Source organism: Montipora capricornis, chromosome 2, assembly GCF_036669925.1.
Source record: "Montipora capricornis isolate CH-2021 chromosome 2, ASM3666992v2, whole genome shotgun sequence".
Lineage (NCBI taxonomy): Eukaryota > Metazoa > Cnidaria > Anthozoa > Scleractinia > Acroporidae > Montipora > Montipora capricornis.
This window is the reverse complement of record NC_090884.1, coordinates 38,317,731-38,340,230: the sequence shown is the minus strand read 5'-3', so window position 1 is coordinate 38,340,230 and position 22,500 is coordinate 38,317,731. Positions and strand designations below refer to the sequence as shown.

The 22,500-nt window shown below is 42.1% G+C and overlaps 1 protein-coding gene across 1 annotated transcript in view; it reads left to right on the top strand.

The window, feature by feature from the left end:
* The window catches only part of LOC138020839 (protein PRRC2C-like), a 29,776-nt gene extending 10,485 nt beyond the window's left edge, over window positions 1-19,291 (top strand). Inside the window, 8 exon segments of the mRNA XM_068867757.1 lie at window positions 1-84; window positions 2,332-2,456; window positions 3,945-4,257; window positions 4,349-5,252; window positions 6,949-10,106; window positions 11,876-12,262; window positions 13,300-13,491; window positions 16,191-19,291. The exon segment at window positions 1-84 is cut by the window's left edge and continues 29 nt beyond it. Of these exon segments, the coding sequence (XP_068723858.1) occupies window positions 1-84; window positions 2,332-2,456; window positions 3,945-4,257; window positions 4,349-5,252; window positions 6,949-10,106; window positions 11,876-12,262; window positions 13,300-13,491; window positions 16,191-18,914 (7,887 nt within the window). The 3' untranslated portion in view covers window positions 18,915-19,291.
* The last annotated feature ends 3,209 nt before the right edge of the window (window positions 19,292-22,500 follow it).

Below are 22,500 nucleotides of genomic sequence, written 5' to 3'. Positions count from 1 at the left end.
AGAGAACGACCAGAAGTGTACAATGGAGGGCCAGGCCCTGGGTATACAGGAGGACCACATTACAGAAGGCCTCCGGATTATCAGGTTTGAGGTCTTCCTTTACCAAAAGGATTTGATTCTGTTACCTTGATGTGACTTATTGTTAGGGTTAAGATGAGACATAAAGTTAACTGCGCATGGGTGGCTCAGTTGGTTGAGCACGGGCTGTCACGCGAGAGGTCGTGAGTTCAACTCCGGCCGGACCAACACTCAGGATCTTTAAATAACTGTAATTGTAATTGTAATTACATCTGCAAATGGTTAGACTCTCTAGTCGTCTTGGATAAGGACGATAAGCCGGAGGTCCCGTCTCACAACCCTTCCATGTTCATAATCCTGTGGGACGTAAAAGAACCCGCACACTTGTTGCAAAGAGTAGGGCATGTAGTTCCCGGTGTTGTGGTCTGTCTTCTGTGATGTATCATGCTTGGGAGGGTAAATACAGATCTCCATTTAAACCAGCTATGCTGAACTGGAATTTCTGTATAAATGATGTATATAAATAAATAAATAAGCGGTGCAATATACATTGTACCTATTAATTTTGTAAAGAAAACCTGTAATGCAATGGTGAAGACTAGTTACCTCTGGTTGACTACAAAAGCGGTAATTACTAAGCCATAGCCTTTTTTGGACCATTGAGTTAATATTATACATGTAGTTAATTTGAATGTTAGATACATGTATATATTGTCATTATAGTGAACATTGAACAGAATTACAATCAACATACTTGTTGCAAACCTTTTGAAATTAATTCCTCATGTTCTTCACTTTTGTTAGCACTAATTTACTTGATTGTTGTGGTGAAGGGATAGGAATCTGGCATTTATGAGCCAATTCATTCATGCAGTGAAATCCTGCTGTAATGAACGGCCTTGTACATGTGTGTGCGACTCATCAATATCTATCCTCTAAAACAATGTTTATTATGGTTCCAGCTCACTTTGGGTTATGTGTTTGTGTTGTGCTTTTTAGAGAAAAACATGATAATGGCAAGGACAGTAATTTTGCTAACCAAAAAGTGTCAAAATTTGTTATACAGTACACAAGCTGCCCTTTTTTGAAAACAATAGGTGATCTTGATGCAGGGCAACTTCGGCTACATGTACTCAGCCGTTGTTTGCAGCTTTGTTTTATGGCAGCACTTTTCTGTCTACATTGTACAATGTAGATACAGATTTTTGTTCTCTCCAAATACGAACTCACAGCAACTCATTGGTAGAGTACTTAGCGTGATTACGATAAAGGGGCTAAAGCCATGTCACATTATTTTAGGGTGTTTACGGGAAATCCTTAGTTTATCAAGAGTTTAAAACTTGGAAATGGTAATGTGGAATTCCTTTACTGATAAAAGTAGTAGTAGTATTAGTTCACAAACAAGATGATTCTGAATTTAAATAAAAATTAATGGCCTTTATCCAGGCAATTTGCTATAAACTTGAAAAATGTTGGCCCTACTACTACAAATTTGCAGGTATTTTTGCACGGTTTACTGAATATGCTGGAAAAGCAGGTCATAACAAGTGCCATTGAAATCCAAAAATAAAATTGGGGGTAACCACGCATTTTTCAAAGATAATTAATCAACAATATTTGTAAAAAGCTTTAAGATACAAAGCAATGTGTGGCGTTCTGTTACAAATTGAAGCTCAAGTATCTCTGGAAAATGCGTGGTTACCCCCAATTTTCGTTTTGGACACCAAGATCACTTGCTAAGTTCTGCTTTCTCTGCATGGTTTTGAACTGTGCAAAAATATCCCTGTATTAATAAGCACCAGCATTTGGAAGTCTGAGTATCTCGAGATGCGCAAAACACATGTGCAATTAACAATAGTAGGCACTGTCCTTATTGTGGTTAACAACTAGGAGCACAAGTTTTACCTTTGCAGTTAGCGGTTTGTTAGATATGCGCATGTGCGGGGATTCTTCATGTTCTTTGTCCATAGGGCGTTGTAGCAGTTTTGTTGGTGCTCTTGGCTCGGTTACCTGGCTGGGTTGCCTGGGTTTGCCAGCCATGGGAGCGGTCTCCATCTAGGAGCTGGCTGCCAATAGTGGAAGCTCCTGGTTGTCTCAGGCACCCAACCTCCACTTTGTGAGGCAGTTGTTAAAAAGTGTTTATTACAAAGTTTCTTTTTAGTTTGGGCATAAATAATGTTGCATGACGTAACCCCTTTAACAAGTTAGTCCAAGCCGTTTCATTCCATTTTGTCGCAGAATAAGTGAAAGCCTGCAGTTTTCTGTTCACTGTACACATAAATGCAAGAATTACATGTAATCACTCTGTTTTAGCACCTTCCACACGGAAAGAGCCACTCACTTGGATACCCTCCTCATCACCATGGTAATGGACCACATGGATATGGACCTGGTCCTGGAAGACCTCTTCATGGAAACCCTCCTGATTATGCAACTCGGTTTGTACAGTGTAGAGCGAAGAATTACAGTGTGTTTCTCAAACCTTTTGATAGGTGGTTTGTGAAGTTCGTTTTAAATTCAAACTTGGGAATCTCATTATTGTAACTGTCAATTCGTGGGAATGTGGCTGAAGTTTGTTGAGATCATGAAGTTTGATTGGCTAGTCCCACAGTAGTCCTCACCTCTGAAGACTCAGAATACAAAACAGAGATTGTCCTTGACTCAAAAAATGCACTGACCTTGGATAAAAAAAGGATTAACCTATTTTAATTTTCAAGAGTCAGTAAATTATTATTATTATTATTGCAGAATATTGCTGATCAATGCATTTGTAGTCGACAGGACATTTTTGGGCAAACAGACATTATTCTCTTAGTCTACCAGTTTGTTTTGGATTTCAGTGCTGAGAATCCTGGGCTTGGAAGTTTTACAGAACTTGATACGATTATTCACATTCTCAGTACACATTGACCGTGTTTTGTTTTGTTTCGTCCTTTGTTGGCTTTGATATTCCCTCTGCAAGGAAAATATCAGCAATGTTGGCCATTGTTTGTTTTTGAAGTCTGCCTTATTTGAGATGGTCCTAACCTTTTCATTCTACCCAGCTGTCAATATTAACTTTCTTTGCATGGTGAAGGCACTCATTTCAAAACAACAATAGAGAGCAATGGCGAAATTTCTTCACCACATTCCCACAAAGTTCTGTGTGAAATTCCCAAGTTCGTTTCAAAGTTTTCCATTTGATTGACAGTTAGTACATGTAGATGTAATGAGATTCCTAAGTTCAAAGTGAATTGTAAGAATTCAAAACGAACTTCGGAAACCACCTGTCCAAAGTTTTGTGAAACGCAGTTGTAAGAATAAGTGGCTGTCTCCTTGGGCTCAAAGAGATACAGACTATAATGTGCAGATGTTTAGACTATGCAACTTTGGGGTGCCCTGTAATGGAGCTACTATGCAGCAGAATAACTTTTGAACCAACAAGCAAATGAAAATAATGGAAGCAGGTTAAACCAGTCCCATAAACCTTGCTACTCAGAAGGATTGAATCTACAGCCATACACGAGAGTTTTCACGTAATGACAATATTATGATACCATACAAAACACAAATACTAGTAATTGCTTAACAGGTTATAAAAGAGTCATTAAAATACACCCACTTAAAGTTTCTTGAGATTGGATTCAGGGCTACCTTCACAATAAAACGCTAAAGGTGGCTTTGGGGAGCAGGGGTGGTGCAGTCGTGAGAGCACAAGCCTCCCACCAATGTGGCCTAGGTTCTATTCCCAGACTTGTCATCATGTGGGTTGATTCTGGTGGTTCCTTTCTCTGCTCCAAGAGGTTTTTCTCTGTGTACTGCGGTTTTCCCCTCTCCACAAAAACCAGTATTTGGCTGTAGACCCTTGGAAAGGTTTGTTCTCTTTTAATGAAGAACATTGATGTGGTTCCTTAAAAGTAATATTGTTTTTGTTATAACCATTCCAGGGGACCAGTACATAAACCTGGTGCTGCTACAGGACCCGGACATCCTAGCAAGCTCTATGAGGGGCGAGGTGAAGGGTATGGTAGACCAGCTATTCTCAAACCAGAAGACATTCAGGCAATGGCAGATAATGATGAAGAAGAGGAGGGTGGATGGGCAGGTGTTCAGGACGAGGTTGATTATGCCGCAAAGCTAGACTTTGAAGACTTTGAAGAGGAGGACAAGCCTCCTGCAGAACCTGGAAGAGAGAAATCTGACAGAGATAGAAGCAACAATGAAGTAGACTCCAGATGGCAAAGTAGTGAGGGCAAATCTGTGAGTAGCAATTTGATTTTGAAGTAAAAAGTCATGTATAAATGTGTAAATGATATGTGAAACATTCCAATCAAGTTGTTCTTTTCTCCAGGTTAAAGAGACAGGGCCATCTGTCACAAGGACAGTGTCGTCTGAAGCACAAGGGCATCCTCACCATTATGCTGATGGCAGGCAAGTACCCTCAAGTCCTGGGATGCAGCCATTTGACAGTAAAGGTTCCCCTCCAGCTTCAGGATGGCCTATGCCGTACTCAAAGCAAATACCTGCAGGGCAAAGAGGAGGAGGGCCACCACAACAGGCTCCCCTGGATCAAAGTAAACCATCATCCAAAGAAGAGCCAGTAGTAAATGAGTGGCAGAAACGAAGAGAGAAGCAGCAAGAAGAAATGCGTGCAGCAGTGGAAAGGGCAAGGAAAAGACGCGAAGAAGAAGAATTAAAATGGCAACTTGAACAGAAAGCTGCTTCACATGCCAAATTGAAGGAACTGGAACAGAAACGGGCAAGGAGAGAGAGTGGAAAAGAAGGAGATGATGCTTGGGCTGAAGAGCTAGACTTCATTGAAAAAGATGTACATATCAAAGAACCAGTGACTGATGAAATGGGGGCAGAGAGTCTTGAAAGAGTGCAAGAACCTCAGAGTACAGCAGTGGATCAACATGATAATGCCATGTTGAGAACTGACAATTCAGAACGTCTTAATCGTGTTCGGAATGACAGTGATTCTAGTGATGCTTCCAGATCCAGTTCTTCAAGAGGTACTTCACGACCTCATCATCACCCAAGAGATATTCCACCTCGCTTCCAGCAGCAACAACAGCAGCAGCAGCAACTGCGGCAGCAACAGCAACAACACATTCAGTCCAATTATTATCATCAGCAACAGCCTTATCCACATCAGTACCAAACCCACCACCAACAGCTTTCTAGATCATCACATCAGAGGGAGTTTCAAGAAGGGCCGCTCTCAGTCAGCAGCCATCCAGTTGTAGACTCGGGTAAGTTAGATTCCCACGGTTCTCAGAGCATTGCTGTGTTCTCTAGTAGCTGGTAAATAAGCCAGTTTCCGGTACCTCTCTTTTAAAAGTGCTGGCTTGTTTGATAAAAAGACAATCTAATGTTTGCTCTTATCGAAACTGGCATGACTGACAGCATTTATTTTATTTTGGATAGTTATAGTACATATTTAAGTATAAAAGTATTGATTACCATGAGCTTCAGAGATGGGTCTAGATTAATTTTGTTCTTGCTGAATTCTTCAACAACTCGGTTTATATCATTGCAATTTTTCTCAGTTTGACACGTAAAACAATCCTGATGACATGCTCGGCATAATTTTAACCTGCATGTTCACTGACTGTTTAATTATTCCAAATTAATGCATTTGCAGCAGCAAAGCAACAAATCGTTCATTAGGTTTGTCTAGTAGAAAGAACGTATTGCCTATTAAAAAAATAATAATAATAAACAAACTTTGGAAAATACCACTACAACTAAGGCACCTAAGCAGCAACTACTTGTACGGCAACAAGGGGTTGACAAAACAATTATTTTTTAATGAGCAAAATTGTTGGCTATCCACGCCCAGCATTTACACAATGTACCTCTGTTTTGAATTGGGTTAAATGTCTGTGTAATTCTCGTCCGAACAACTCAAAGTCTGGTTCTGTGAAGGACATAAGCACCCGAAAATAAAATTGCATGTAATTTAGATTTTTCCGCGAAACTTCCTGATCATCGATTGCGAATGCCATACTTATTAACAGCTTCGTGTTAATGTTTAAAATCCCTTTGGAGTTTAACACAGTCAAGGTTTCTTTGTCACGAAAGAAAGTAGAAAATATTGGCAAAGTCGTCAGGTGACTAGTTTTTCGTTTTGACTACAATCGTGGACAAAACTCTTAAGAAAAATGACCCTTCCAAGTGCTTTCAGTGGTAAGCAAACAATTGACCATATTTCAACCCCCTCCCCTCATCTCAATGTTGTTGTTTGGGGCTCATGACCAGTTTTTTTTTAACAACAACAACAACAACAACAACAAAATTTATTGAAATTAGAAATAAATAATTACTTTTCTTTCCCCCCGCAAATAGCTTATAAACTAATCGAGGCGGGGAGAACTGAGGACATACTACAAGTACAAGGTTATCTATAGTTGGACTAAATAACAGTAAAGACATTACTATACAGTTACACAGTAAATAGAATGAACTAACCTAAAACAAAACAAGTACATTAAGATTATGACAAGAGGCTAACTTAAAGTATTAAATAGCTTAATAAGACGGGAGACTTCGACATAATCATCTTCTGACCGCAAGAAATTTAGTAATAATTCCTTTATCTTTTTACGAAAGAACGAGCGTTTAAGTAGTTTAATCGAGTAAGGAATAGAGTTCCAAATTTGGGCACCAATTCTGGAGAAAAAGGAACTTTGGATTGGGAGAGGAAGGAGAAGGAACAGTTGTGGAATTCACAAGGGAGAAAAAGGGAACAAATTCGTTTTGTCGGTTTGTGTACAGTTTTCTTTCCGCGTTTTGTCCACGATTGTAGCTCTTGTTGAATACTGTGCAAACAAGAAAAATAACCTGGAAACCAAAAAAAAGGAAAGTGTCCAACAATTATATTGAAGACGTAAAGAATTAGCAGGTGTGGATGGAGTCGTTTTAAATGGGTTATTTATTCCTTTGCAGGCCCTGTTTCACCTTCACAACCCGTTAAACCTGATCTCCCTGTCAAAAGAATAATGAAGCGCTCGGATAGCAGTAGTACAGCAGGAGATGACATATCAAGTGTCAAGTCATTAGAAAGTGCGACTGGTGAACCAGCCAGAGAAATTGAAAAGCGATCATCTGCCGCCCCAGAACAACAGACAATTGAAAATACTGAAGTAATTGGTGAACAAACCAAGGAGCAAAGTTTGGAGGCCGTGAATTTAAAGGCCAAAACGCAAGACGATCTTGACTTACCTGTCTTTGAGGAAGATGGTATTGTTGAATCACGTGATGAAAGACACCAACAGCAGCAGGAGGCTGAGAAGCCGAGGGTTTCTGAATCAGACAAGGAAAAGGTGATTTCAAAAGAGAAATTACCTGAAAAGAAAGAGAGGAAGGAAAGTCGTGAAGCTGCAAGAAAACCTCCTCCCGAAAAGATGCCACAGATCAAAGACAGGCGCGAAGACAGGCGCGAAGACAGGCGCGAAGACAGGCGAGGCACTAAACGAGACACAAGACCGTATGAAAGACGACGAAATGATGATTCGAAAGACTTGGGGAAACGTAAAAGAGATGACAATGATGAAGGTGGTTATGTTCCCGAGAGAAGGGGAAGGTTTGCTGGACGTGATGACTCAAAACGAGATAGGTACTCCGAGTTTCGTGGCCGTGGTAGGGTAAGCTTCCCTGTTAGAGGACTTGGCCGTGGAATGGGACCAAGTGCAACAAGCTATAGAGGCCGTGGAAGGGGAGAAAGAGGAGTCAGAGATTATAGAGAACCGAAACCATTCAGAAGTCGTGAACCTAAACCTTTATCACCTGCTAAGAGTCTTGATGGAGAACAGAAGCCAGCTCAGGAAGACAAGGAGAACGTCGCAGCGAAAGAAAACTCTAGCATTCCAGAAAATGACACGACTAAGAAAGAAGAAAAGATTGTAGTTGTGGTGAAACAGTTGGACATTGAAGATGGTTTGTTACATCCTGAGAAAGAGTTAGTGACTGGTAAGGAAGATGAAGGGGTGGATAAGGAGAAGAAGGACGTCATTCTAAAGCAAGAAAACAAAGAAGGAGAAAGCAAGGACAGCACCTCAAGGTTAGCCGACAATGATACTGACACGGTGTCAAGACAGGATCCAAGAAAAAGACAAGATAATAACAGAGAAACTGATAATCTGAAACCAAAAGGGCGGGGTGGATTTGGAAAGCCTTCTCAGTATTCAGACGATTCCAGAAGGATATCTCATGATGACAAGCGACCAAGTGGGAAAACATTTCCCGACAGACGGCGACCATATAATGACAAGGGTAGAGATCGAGGTGAGGACCATGAGAACAAACGCTTTTCACGGAATTACAATAAAGACCAGACCAGCCAACGATCTGCTGGAAGGGAAAACAGAAATAAGGATAGAGGTCGAGAAAAGGAACAAAAAGGGTATACAAACTATGACAGAGATGCAGTGAACAGGCGTTACTCTCAGGATGACAGAAAGAAGCGACTCGGTGAAAAAGACGATGAGCAGCAATATTCAAGGCCAAGAGGAGATGAAAGAAACCAGAGAGGGGGCTACCGATCCTCTTATTCAACTCGTGGTCGCTTCAGCAAACCACCTGTACGACCTTCTACTCGCGGTGGAAGATCAAGCCAGCCAGTTGCTAGTGGGCAATTTGGAAATAATTACAGACGTTCAAAATCAACAGATGAAGAACTTTCTGAGGATGATTACGAAAGTGATTCAAGCAGCTACACGACTGCCACTTCTGCATCTGAAGAAAGAAGGGATGATAAGACCTCAGACAAAGAGACTGACCCAAAGAAAGGAAGAGAGAGTAGTTCAGGATTTGCGAAAAAAACTATGCCTTCTTCACGATCTGCCAGGTCACCACTTAGAGGAAAGGTGGCGTCAAGAGCTGGTCCACGGGGCACAGGTGGGTTTGGAAGAAGCAGAAGAGAAGTGGAACGTCCTCCCCGTTTTCAGAAGCAGCAGGAACGCGAAAGAGCCAGCTTTACTAGAGGTGTTTCTCGTGGTGAGAGACATAATGAGGGAGGTGAAAGTAGACCTGGGAGAGGACGGGGCAGAGGAAGAGGTAGAAAAGATCAGCTTCCATTGAATAGCTCTGTGATACCAGTGACAGAGGACTGGGATCAAGAAGTGGGCAGTTCTGTTAAAGAGGAGGAAAGCTCAAGAAATGAAAAGTTAGAGACAAAGAAGGAGTCCATTTCGAGAAAAGGGTTTTCATCTTCGAGGCCCTTTTTAGACCGTACTAGAAAAGATAAGGGAAGAGAGTCTGGTGGGGCACCAAACACATCCTCAAGAAGAGAGCCTTTTTTAGTGGAAAGGCAGCAGGCAAAAGTTGAAGGTTCCAAGTTTACCGGTGGGGAACCTCGGGTGCCTTTGCCTGCTGCTAGAAATGGCTTTAGTAAGGATGGAAACCGCAGATCAGACGTGCAGAGTGGTCCTCACAGCACTGGACTGGACAGCATTAACACCGGGTCAAGCGAATCTAGCAAAGTAGGAAGACAACAAGATCCCAGTTAAAGAAAGACTGACATTCAGCAGTTTGATTTGCACAATATTGCTGGTGTGATCTGTATTGATGATATGACAGATGACGACTCAGATATTTCGTCTACTCTCAGTGGCTTTGTCGAGGTTACCTCTCGTCGAACCCAAAAGGAGAACAAAGAAAGGCAGCGGGAAGAGGAGGAGAGAAGAAAGAAAACTGATGAACAAATCAGGCAACGCAGCAACCAGACAGGAAACAAAAAGGGCCAGTCAACCAAGCCTCCTCGGTTTAGCAAGCAGCATTCACCTCAGGTCAACACGCAAAGTAAAGCAGTAGGAGTCATTGGAAAATCAGTTCACGGTGCTCTGTCTGAGGCTGCTGCTGGGCTCACCAACACTACATCCAACAGTAATGCATCTAGTGCAAGCTCCACAAAACGCAATAGTCCAATAACTGTTGAAAGGCCAGTGTCGCCTGCCCCACCCCCAGTTTTTAATGCATGGGACAAACCTCTCAACATTGTTACCCCTGCCAAACCACCAAGTGCCTCTCCTCAAGTGATCACAACAATGCCAGACCCTCTTGCAGTTGGAAGTGGAAAGCCATCATCCACCCGCCCTGCTCAGTCTGTAAGTGCAGTGCAGTTGATGAAATTAGTTAGCGCTGTTTTAGTTTGCTTGGTTTATGTGAACTGAGGAGCAAGTCTGGGTAAATATGTAAACGTGAATGTTGCTTGTAGTTTTGCTTACACATCGCTACCTTAATTAAGTCTATTTGGGAATTAAAATGCAAAGTTGGAAGAAATTATCTGGAGCGATTGATAGCCACCTTCACAAATATTCTTAAGTAGCGCTGAGTCCGCTCCAGAGATTTTTTTAAACTTTGCAGAGTTTCATCTCAGCCTGCTAATAACTTTTCAGCAATAGAAAATGTGATGACCGAGTTCGTTTTTGAGTTCTCATGGTGACCTATTACGTCACATTATGAGTGCAACGTGTTCAGAAATTATTGGGGTTTCATTTGGTACCCGAACATTGCCGTTGCGTAAAACGTTGGTGATTCCCTGGTATTGCACTGCGCATCGTGTTCTGCGCATAAGTATCAATATTCAGGCATGGCTACGAGGCGTTTTGGTCAAATTTGAGACTTTTTTGCAGATACGGCGGCCATTTTGATTGTTATTGTTTCAAATAGCTATTATGGGATGCCCAGGGGGCAAATACATGTTAATTTGCTCCCTGAGCATCCCATAGTGTCTTTCGAAACAATAAAAATCAAAATGGCTGCCGTATCTGCAAAAAGGTCTCATCCAGTTCTGTTTTCGTTGCCTCGCCATTCTCAAGGGAGATATCTAAACAAAACAATATTTAAATGCAACCATAAAGCCTCGTAACCATATGTGAATATTGATATATCAAACGTGGCTAAAAACATTTCCAAATGGCGACCTCTCGTGCAGGAAAGCTCGCTAGAAAGAAGAATGGCCGTTTTAAGAGCACAGCAGTAAAGAGCAAAACGGAAAACTTTTTAGACTCTCGGTAAACAAAGTCGAGTAATAGTCTTGCCCTTAAATTACGTCAGGAAAAAAGAAGTTAACGGAAAAGAGTATTCGGCGTCATCACTCGTGAACACAAAATTGTCTCCTTGAGATCACGCACCCAAGGAATATTTGTAATCGGTGACTTTTCAACACTTGTGTCTGTGCCATAAAACAAACATTAAATTATTTCTTTTGAGCAATACAATACACCTGTTTGTTTCTTCAACAATTACGTCAAAGCAGTGCTTCCTGTTCTGCGAAACGTAGCGTGAACCGATGGAACAAACTTGTCCTTAATAGACCTTTTTGGCTTGTGCATTTTGTTTTCCCAATACAGATCATGTGATAATACTCAGAGGTTTGGTCCTTTGTTTTGCTCATGAAAAAGAGTGCATGCAGGCATATTATTGCCCTCATTTTAATGAACAAAACAAAAGACCAAACCTCCTGAGTATTATCACATGATCTGTATTGGGAAAACAAAATGTACAAGCCAAAAAGGTCTATAGATGAAGTCGCAATGATAAAATGAGTAACTTGAGCAAGTTATATCTACCATACCTTGAACGAGCTTGGTGACCTATTTTTTATTGCATATTTCGAGTCCCAATAACGTAGGGAGCAATCGAGAAAAGTTTAAAATCATACGGCGAATTTTATTACTAAGGAATCACCCTAAGTGATAAACGTAGCTTGTAGTGCTGGAATGCGGAATCTATTTTCATTCAATTATTTTTAAAATGTTCGAGAATTTGTTCTTAGGAAACAGTGTAACATTGGATAAAGTAAAATGATCCCAACATCATTAGTATCATAGTCATCGCTTAATTAAGGCTTTTGTTTATTTGTTACTTCCAGGGAACAGTAATGCCCGCTGTTCCGCCATCGTTGATTGAAGATGCTAGTGTAGAGGAAGACTACATTGCAATGACTAAAGAGATTGCTCTACTTGCACCACCTGAAGAACCTGACGAGAGGGAAGAGCCATCTCAGACTGTTAATTCTACCAAGCCAAAAGTTGGAATTGCTGATCAAACTTCTGAGGTTTCTAAAGATGCATCCGAGAAAAGAACCCAATCGAAGCCCCAGCGAGAAAAACCACCAAGATTTGATCGAATTAGCAAGCGCAAAGTTGCTGCTGCAAATAGTGAAGAAACCAAGAAGGAAACCTATGCAGGCGGCAAGGCTAGAAAAAGCAGCCGTGAAAACCTTGGACCTCAAAACCAGCAAGCTAAAGCTTCAGCGGTATGAAATGTTATAAAGGAACTTTATTTAAGTGTCGAGTCGTTCTAGCGCTGAATCACTATTTGGGGACACTGTAAATTGAAATTAACAATTAACACAAATCAAGTCAAATGTTGGTTTTTGAGGAGAGGGGAAACCAGAGTACCCGGAGAAAACCTCTCGGTGCAGAGTAGAGAACCAACAAACTCTGCCCACATATGACGCCGAGTCTGGGAATCGAACCCGGGCCACATTGGGCCACATTGGTGGGAGACGAGTGCTCTCACCACTGCGCCATCTTCATCAGATCAAGAAAGTCAGTGATTGGGTTAATTAACATGCTTCTTCCTTTTACCTCTGCTTAGGTTTCCCCAAGTAAGAACGATCGGTTTCTTGTAATGGTTGTCATTTGGCCACTTGAAAATAAAGTGAAAAAGTGCAAGGTTTCAAAGTTTCTTAGAATGTTGATCTTTGGTGAAATGGTGATATATGAAATGAATCATATATTAAACTGCGGATTTGAAATCGATTGAAACTATGATTGTCGCAGTTATTAACGCAATTTTAGCGATTGCGTGGAGAAGCCTGAAAATTTCAGAACTTCAACGGGGTTCTCTGCCCTTCTTTACGCAATTGCGTTCATATCTTCCCGGATCATAGCTTCACTTGATTTCATATCCGCAGTTCATATGGTTCATTTCATATATATCATTTCATCATTGACTCATTCATCACGGGAACAATAGAACCCATAAATGACCAGCTCTCAACGTCATTGGCTTCATAGCTCAGTTGGTTAGAGTGTCGCACCGGTGTTGCGAGTTCACGGGTTCAAACCCCGCTGAAGTCCTGAATTCTTCAGGCCTCTCAACGCAATTGCTAAACTTGCATTCATAACTGCGGGGATCATAGCTTCGCTTAATGTTGATCTTGTTGCAGGTAACGTTGTTTGGGTTCTTCAAGCTTTACTCCGAACAGGGTGGCCATTGAACCTTTCACGTTACACAACGCGTCTGCAGACTCTTAAAAATGACCTGTAAGTCTTTTTGTTTCTTCAGGATAACAATCCAAAGAGAAAGAATCAGACTCAATCTAGCACTCAGCAGCCGCCCTCTGCAGCTGAAGATGAAATACCAGACGGTTTGAAGAGTACACAAGATGTTCTAGAGTCTAAGGATCATGATGTCTCAGCTCGCGCTACAGCTTCAGATGAGGGAAGCGACGAAAAGGATGCTTTGAAGGAAAGCGAGGTGGGTGTCCTACACCTGTTAAGCATATTACCTAAGGGTACATTTGGTCAGGGTACATAGAGGATATTACACGGTGGCGAGAAGATATGAATTTTATGTTCGAGTGGCAAGAACAATATCTCACAATATCTCTTATTTCGTGTTTTATGTCTGTATTTTTGGCCTTGACTGTGCACAAAACACCCTTTTTCGAGAAGATAATCATTCAAATCTTTCGATTAAATTATGCATAACTAAATGTGAACCCGTGCGAAGCGAAAGCACTGTCCCGGTCAATTCAGCATCGATTGCGACAACGTTGTCCTTAGCCTGTGTACAGCCGCCCGCTCTCCGAAAAAAAAAAAAAGAAAACTCGGAGAGGAGCGTCTGTGATTTACCGTTGATAATCGTGTTTTTTCTTGGAATGTATGGAAAATGATTTGATTGGTTATTACCCATCGATCATTACATCATTGAAACAACGAGTTTTCATTGGCTTTTATTTTTATTTCTCCAAATCAACATCGTGAGAACCACCGTGAAAGATTTTACGACGAGTTCGTGTGTACTTTGAGCACGGTACAAAATACGATTAAAAATCTTTTTGACGGTCAAAGAGGTTTTTCTTTTAAAGTACGAGCGAAATTATTATCTTTGGAGTGTAAAGTGGAAATCGATTCAACGTACATTTAAAGAAACGAAAGCGCTCCTGACGAATCTTCAACGATATGTGGCAACGATATGTGCTGCTCTGAAGATCAGAACCGTATCTGGTTGGAAGACTTGCAAATACATCCTTTCCTTTAAAGAGTGCTTCTATGCTATAAAGCCAAGGTATCTTAAAAGAGACGCTCTTCTATGCACGTTTGAAACCTACCTCATTGCCCACCATTTAATTGAGCTCCAAATAAATATGAGCCACGCAAATTTTGGTCAGCGTAGATCACTTAATAATGTCTGCAAAATTATTCCGGAACACGATTACTAACGGTAAATCGCTGACGCTCCTTTCCGTTTTTTTTTTCTTTTTGCGGAGAATGGGCGGCTGTACGCAGGCTACGTTGCCCTCCCCTTTTGAAGGTTTTAAGGTTTCATAATCAGCCCCTTCATTAACCATGATTTGATTTCGGAATTACTTTTTGCCCTTGTCGCGAACGGTAAGTAGATAACTGGACGCTCCATGAGCGTACACTTGGTTGCCTGTGGTACGTGTTACACAAAAACGGGGGGGCACTGAGTTGGGTGGTATTGAACTGCAGCGTTCCAGTTATTTTTTTCAAGTGGGGGGTCATTAAGACGATTTGAGTGGTCACCCAGACGTCGGGCCAGCAGAGGCCCTTTCACTCACAGGTTCACACGTTTAATTATTTTGTAATGTTCTGTCCCATTGTTAAGTCTTTAGTTTTTTTAAACTGTGGTAATGAACTCAGTTCAATTGCTGGTTTTCACTCACGTGATCAATAGCCATGTTTTTCAACGAAAACAAAAGGAAGCGTTTGCATAATAATAATTGATTTTAATTTGCCGGAGGATTTGGTCGGGGCACCAACATGGCCGCCTTTTCTTTGTTTAGGGGCACCAACATGGCGGTCGTGACGTCATGTGAAAACCGAGAATAATTCCAGATAATCATTTTTCACACCTTGTGTTGTTTATTGAATTGAGGTTCCATTATTGAGCTTCAAAAAGGGTATATTTTGTTCAAAGATCCAATAAAACACCACTTGCGTTACATCTGCTTCGTCGCCATTGATTGTGCTGTGTCCACCTGATAAAATCTACGCATTTCAACTATACCTCCTAAATCTACCAAATGTACGCGCAGGATACTCTAGGCACAAAAACAATACTTAGCTGGGGATTGACAGGTTTTCATTTTCCCGACACGGAAAAAAAAGGAGTAGAACGGATAAATTTGACCCATTTTCCGACTGGATTGCCATATGGCAACCCACTAATCATTAGAGTCCTAGCGGAGATGGCGTAAACTAAAAGGAGGCTTTCAATAGTAATAGTGTCGGAAAACCAGTGGCCGCTTAACATTGACTATCGTTATGGGCCTTTTCGGGCCCAAAAAGCCATCTGTGAAATTGTCAACCGCTTGTTTTGGGAAGCCGATCTTTTAACATGCTTTCAAGGTACCAAAAAAAAATTAACTGTGAAGTTTGCCGAATTAAATGCTCTCCGTTCTTGAGTTACAAAAGGAATTGTGACACCCGAAAATGGCCCGTAAAGGTTCGGCCCCCAGGTTCCAGTTGCTTAAAAGGTGGATAACACCATCCACTGGATAAATCACTAACCATTGGACAGCGCAGTTGGTTTCGCTGACTTATCCACTGGATAGTGATTTATCCGGTGGATAGCGCTATCCATCGTTTGAACAACTGGGGCCTGGTTGACAACTGGTAGTTTTGAAGTGTTGATGGACAGTTTTCGCTTTACAGTTGATGGTTAGTCATGGTTGCTTCAGTAAGACTTGTACCGGTTAAAGTAGGTTATTTTCCATTCTTTTGTGCTGGGGTCGTCTCCTACTTGAAGCTATTTCTGGTGGCATAGGTTGAGTGCTTCCACAATTTGGCGGTAAATGAGTAATAAGAAATAACACGTTACAATGCTAATCATCACGTCTTGTAATGTGAACAAAATGACTTCGTTTCTTGAGGAATGAGATTCTAGAAAGACGGGTTCTCACTGATATCTGTTGTCTTTTCTTTCAAAAGGGGCAAGAAGGTAAAGATGACTCCGAAAGTGAATCAAGCCGAAAAGACTCTGAACCAGATTTAAACGTGGATTCCAGTGAGAGAAACAGCGACGGTGATAACTTGTTCACTGCAAGCTCTCTCACAGTAGACATTCATGAAAGGTCTACCGCTGAACGACCAGTCAGGGAACCCTCTCCCGTGTCACCAGCAATCTTTGAAATGTCAATGAAGATGGAAGCATCAAGGAAACTATGGGAAAATGGGCTGGAAATCAGACGACCAGGTAATCCAGTAACTGCGTGGGAGGAGACTCTACGCACTCCAAGTGTCAGCTCGTCAATTGTGGGTATGCCGGTTGTAGAGTCCCCCGATCTAAGATTAAGTGATGATCAAGTAGTCGTGTCAAAACCACAAGCTGATATAGATGTCAACGCCAGCAAGCCTGACTCTAAGTCCACTGATGGTATGAACTTTAACAAGAAACCAGGAACAGGGGAACAGCAGAATGTCTGTAAAGTAAAACCCCAGCAGCAACAGCAGCCCTCTGTTAAACCCCAGCAGTCGAATCCTGTTGTGGCGCAAACCCCTGAGGAGAGTCGTCCAAATGAGTTGAATACAGTCCCCTTAACTCAGCCTCTTTTGACACAGGAACAGCTGTTGGCGCATCAAGCTATGCCGCAACGATATGCATTTCCATTTGTCAGCCAGTTAATGGATTTACAGCAGAGACAGCCTTTTCTAAGGCAACCGCAAATTCAGCAGCTTCAAGAAGCAAACCAACAGGTGACACCCACTTTTCCAATTACTCATGTACAGGAAGTAAACCAGACACGTGCGTCCTCCTCGCCGCTTTCCCAAGCTGCGCAAGATATCTACCAGTCGTCCTTCTTGGCTAGTGGGGTTTACTCGGCGGGAACTTTCCAAGGCGCTCAACCATTTGTGTCTATTGCTCTGTTACCTTCAACCACCACTCAGTCCTATGCAACTTCCACACCAACGACTCAGACTGCATCATTAATAGGCATACATACTCAGCAGCAGGCTAAGACTGCAAGTGGGGCTGTCTTCCCACAAAATGTAAACCCACAAGGAGGACAAACTATGTACGTGCCATTTGACCCCAAATCATTAAGCGGAGGAACCCCTTTGTTTAACCTAACGCAACACCCACCGGCTGCCCAGAGGCATCTTTTGGGAGGCCAACCAGGACTTGTTGGTGACAATGTACCTCGGCAAGGAGGCTTTCCAACTCCTCCCCCAGGGCATCAACCTTTTCAAGGAACTTACTCTTTCCATCAGAAACAAGCTGCGTACGATGTCTCACAAGATATGCAAATTAATCAAAAATCGCCTGAACAAACAGCGTTCAACAGACAGTCCGAACTAGTGAAGCATGTGAATGCTAAGCCTTTTGAACCTCCAAAGAGATCCACCCCGGGAACTGGCTCATCCGGGAGTGCACCCATAGGCCCTTTGGTGTCGTCAGCATTTACACGAAATCCCAACATGATGGCTATCCGGCCGAGTCCACCTGACGCTGGTGGCCCATCACAAAGCCCTCCAGTATCAACATCCATTTTGTCTGGTAGACCAGTGTCTGTTTCACCCGTTGACCCAGGTGTTCCATTTCCTGGTGCCGTAGGAACGTTTCCAAAGCACCCTGCAATAAGTCAGTTTCAGGTTCAGCAGCAACCTCAAGGAGTGCAACCTCAGCAGTTCACTCCCTTTCAACAACAAGCAGTGGGTATTCAGCACGCTCTTCAAATCAGACCTCAAGGCCAGCAACAACAGCAAACTGTGAATTCGTTACCAGGCGCTACAGCCGCCATTTTACCAAATCCAGCTGTCTTGGCAGCAACTATCCCAAGGCAACTTGTAAGGGCACCAGGCCTTGGTGCAATTGGCTTGGGAGGACCCCAACCTAGTCCCAATGCACAGCGCTTTCCTGCACCAATCCAGCGTCCTATGGCAGCATCCTTGATGCATGGAATGCATCACATGCAGGCTCCACGTGGACCACGCCCACAGTCAGCGCCACCTCAAATGATCCCTGCAAAGCAGCAAGCCCCGTCAAGCAGACCGCAGATGCTACAAGGAGCGTTACCACCCCAGGATCCTATGGCAGCAGCCTTCAAATATGAGCAACACCACAAGATGATGGAGCAGACCAGAATGTTCTTTGCCCAACAGGGACATCAGCAGCAACATCGTGTCCCTCAACAGAACATTTCAGATGAGCAACAACTTAAAGCTGTGACAAGCTTACAAGGAGACAAGGCAAACGTTAAAGCTCCAGCACTAAGAGAAACCAACAAACTACAGGACAAGAAAGATGAAGTAACCTCAAGAAACAAAAAACCAAGTTCCGAACAAGCAAACAAGACGTCAAAGACAACCAAAGTAGACTCAAAGCCAGATGAAAGCAACAAAGACAAAAACTCAAAACAGGATGGTAAAATCGCTGTTGCCAAGAGTGTCGGCAGCGGAAGCACTGGCAGTGGTGTTGTTCGCATTCAGCCTCTGCATATGCATTCAAGGAGTAAGCCAAACAGGCCCCGAGGCCCTCCTCGAATGCCAGGTATGCCTCCAAACAAAGCTAAGCTCTCTGGACGACCAGAGAAAGAAGTCAAAGATGCATCAACTTCCGAGCACCCTGGTGAATCTCAAAGCCCCAGGAATTCCGATCAGGCCAAAGCGTCCGATGTGCAATCCGTTTCTCCACTTGGTGTAAACCAAGGATGAAAAAAAAACCGTATCTAAATGAAGTTTGTAACCGATTTTCGGTGATCTTATTTGCCTGCCCATAAGGAAGTTGCTTTTGCGATAAGAACCACAAAGGAAAAACAATATTATCATACGCTTGATTTAGAGTATTAATGTGTTTGCATTGCGAGAGATTCTCATTCGCCAAAAGCTCGCACAAGTTAGTTCACTGTAATTTTTGTCCTTCTCATTGCCGCAACACCTGTAAATTAGTCCACTGAAAGTTTGTACAGAGGTTTGCAATGAGTTAATTTATTGTTAGACTTTCTTGAGTATAAGCAGTGAGTTATTTCACCTCATGGAAGTTGAAGCTTTTTTTTGTGATAATGGTACAAATAAAGTAAGATTCGAGAGAATGTTTTTTTCTTCTTGAAAGGGAACTTCTAGGTTACAGTTGAAATTAGCAGATTGGAGATTTCAGTCAGCCGTCGTGCGGCGGGATTGCAGAAAACCACCTTGCATCTCAGTTGCACATTGTAGCATTCCTCGTTCTTTTAAAGTGCACCTAACCCCAAATATTTTTTTCGCTAAAATGAATCTTTGCAACTGTTCGAAACGCATTGCGGCCATTTTTTCATTTTTCTAACAAATCCTGCCATTTTCTAGGCTTCGAAAGTTGCGAAAATCCAAGCATCTTTTGTTCACGACCGAGTCAGAAGGGGAGTGGGTCTATTCTTAATTTGACGTCACAAGCTCTAACTCTTTGTAAAATGCATGCAAAGTAGGTTGTGACGTCAAACCAGGAATAGACCCACTCCCCTTCTGACTCAGTCGTGAACAAAAGATGCTTGGATTTTCGCAACTTTCAAAGCCTATAAAATGCCAGGATTTGTTAGAAAAATGAAAAAATGGCCGCAATGCGTTTCGAACAGTTGCAAAGATTCATTTTAGCAAAAAAAATATTTTGGGGTTAGGTGCACTTTAAAAACTGAATTACTTATCCACAATCCAGCACCTCACTCTTCGTAATAGGGAGTTTTAAGCACGCGACGTTTTTGAGCCGCGAACGGCAACCGGAAGTGAGCTGTTTTCCATTCTAACTTGTCTTGTCACTACTGCCTTTATATTGCTAAGTATCTTTCCTCCATTAGAGATAGTTAGGTTTAAAATGTTGGAGACACTACTGTCCTGGCATGCAAAATGTTCATTTTCGTGGCTTAGAAACGTCGCGTCCCTAACGTTAGAAGGGCGCAGCCTTCCCTGGGGTTTGGGTTTAGAACTTTACTTGAGGCGATCGCTTGTCGACATAAAATCAACTGACCGGATCACTCGATAATTATTTTAAGAAACCTTCCAAGAATTGTTTATATTCTCCAGAAGACGAGCTTTCTAATGATATTTGGCTGCGGTCTTGGAGTTTTGTGGTTGTTAAGGGACTGTTCGTTATTTATGGCTAAGAGGGGGAGGGGTTGTTTAGAGTGAGGGGGTAAAATTTTCAAAACAATGGGAAATGGGGAGGGGTGTTTTTTTTAATACAGTAGAACATAGGGGGTAAATTTTGAGAATCCGTTTTTTCAACACTTTTGTCGCCGTTTTGCAGATCTATTAAACTGAGCTTTGTTTTGTGACCACTGGGTCCTAAAAGGACCGATATACCGGGTCTCGGTTTCGAATCCAAGAAAGCGTGACCTAATGTAGCGTTACTTAAAAGTCACAATATGTAACTTATTAATCTCTTTGAGCATGCAATTTGATACTACTAAATACCCGTTGGTGATATTGTGGTGCTTTTTATTCCAAGGATAACGAGCACTGAACTTGATTTTGGTCTTTACAATAACTGCAAAGATTCTCGCGCGCTCACTGGTCGAAAGCCGTTGTCAACAAGAGTATTGACAATGAAAATGATGTAATATGTAACGCAACGCTCAGCAATCGGGTAAAATTTTGGGCCAGTGGCATAAACTTGGGGGGAGATAATTTTTGGATATACGCACTTTCGGGGAGGGGTACATCTGTAATCTGCCCTAGTTGGTTAAAAAATCACGGAATTCCCCCTTCCCCACTAGCAATAAATAACGAACAGTCCCAAAGGAGGCGCCATTTCAAGCACGGGTTCAAATTACCAAGAGCCGACGACGTTTTTAATCCACTGAAATAGCACACTGTTAATCCCAGGAATTTAGCCATTTGGATTTACTTTCACGGCGTGAATGTAGTCAAACACACATGGCAGGTTTTGCTCAGAGTGCGTTTAATATATAACAGTTATGTCTCCGGTTGACGCTTTGTCATAGTACGAGGAAGTGGAAGTCTGAACAACAATGAAAGATCGGTGTTTTTTTCGCTGTTGGTAGAACAATACCTTAATCACTTCCTTTACACATGTCTCGAAAATAACAGATATTGGGCTATTTGAATACTTATCTTATCACTTGTATTGAATCAATGTCATGTTTTTACTTATCTCAGCCCTTCGTGTAATTACTATCTCCTAGCAACTTTTGAGTGTTTTTTTCTTTTTTAGTGTGGTAATGAGTGGAAAGGAAATCGATTGGGGAATTTGTCATTCCAGGCGTCCTTCTGATGAATATAAATTTGAGTGTCAACTATTCCAATGCCACATCGCTCGGCATCCCTCTCCCTATCAAATTGTGATCGCAAAGGAAAGCCACTCCCCTCTGAGGTCAATTACAAAAGATTGGATAAGACACTCAGACAATCAAATTTCGCACGCCTACCCTTCCTCTTACTAAAGCTAAAATTCCTTGTGAACCGCTTCTTACGGTTTTTAGATTTCAATATTGTGTTTTCCCTTTTTATAGTCTCAGGGCGCTTTCCTTTAGACAAAATTGGCGGGCCAGACCCGTCACTTCGCAAAGGAACACTTGCGTGATAATCCCTCGCATTCTTCTACAGGAGTATACATCGTCATCCTCGAAATGTGTTAATTTGAAGGCGTTAGTCCTTTCAAATGGCCGGTCTGATCGGTCAGTTCTGTCAAATGGAAAGCGTCCCTAGCTTAATGTGGATAATCGAAAGCTAACCTTGTGTTTTCACACGCGCAAAAATTGGGTGAAGTCCGCCCAACGGAAAAAAATGTCCCTAAATGTTTACTTCAGCGGAATTGTGGTTCCGTGCCCTCTAGACGAATTGTATACATAACTTTATATGACCAGTTATTTAGAGCAAAACAAAAGAGTCTTCACTAAAAAGAAAAAAAGCAAAGATGACCAAGAGGAAAATACTTAAGAAAGTGAGCTGAGTAACTTTATCCCTTTTGCGGAAACACTGATTTTTTCAGGGATCCATTACCACGATTTGCTCTAGACTTGAAAGGCGCTTTGTTAACTTCAGCAACTGCTCATTTCCACCCTATCCTACCCTACCTCTTATCTCCCCTTTGTTGTTGGTTTCCCACTTGACACCCGAAAACTAAATAGCTTTGTGTAAATGAGCGGCCACTGACTGGGTTTTATTGACCGTGGAGATCGACAGATCCGTTATTAGGGACCTTTAGATACGAGAACGAGTACGAGATTTGACTGCCCGTTTTTGGCGAAAATATTTAGAAGATTCATAACCCGATATGAGATGGTAAATAGCCAACGAGGCGCGTAGCGCC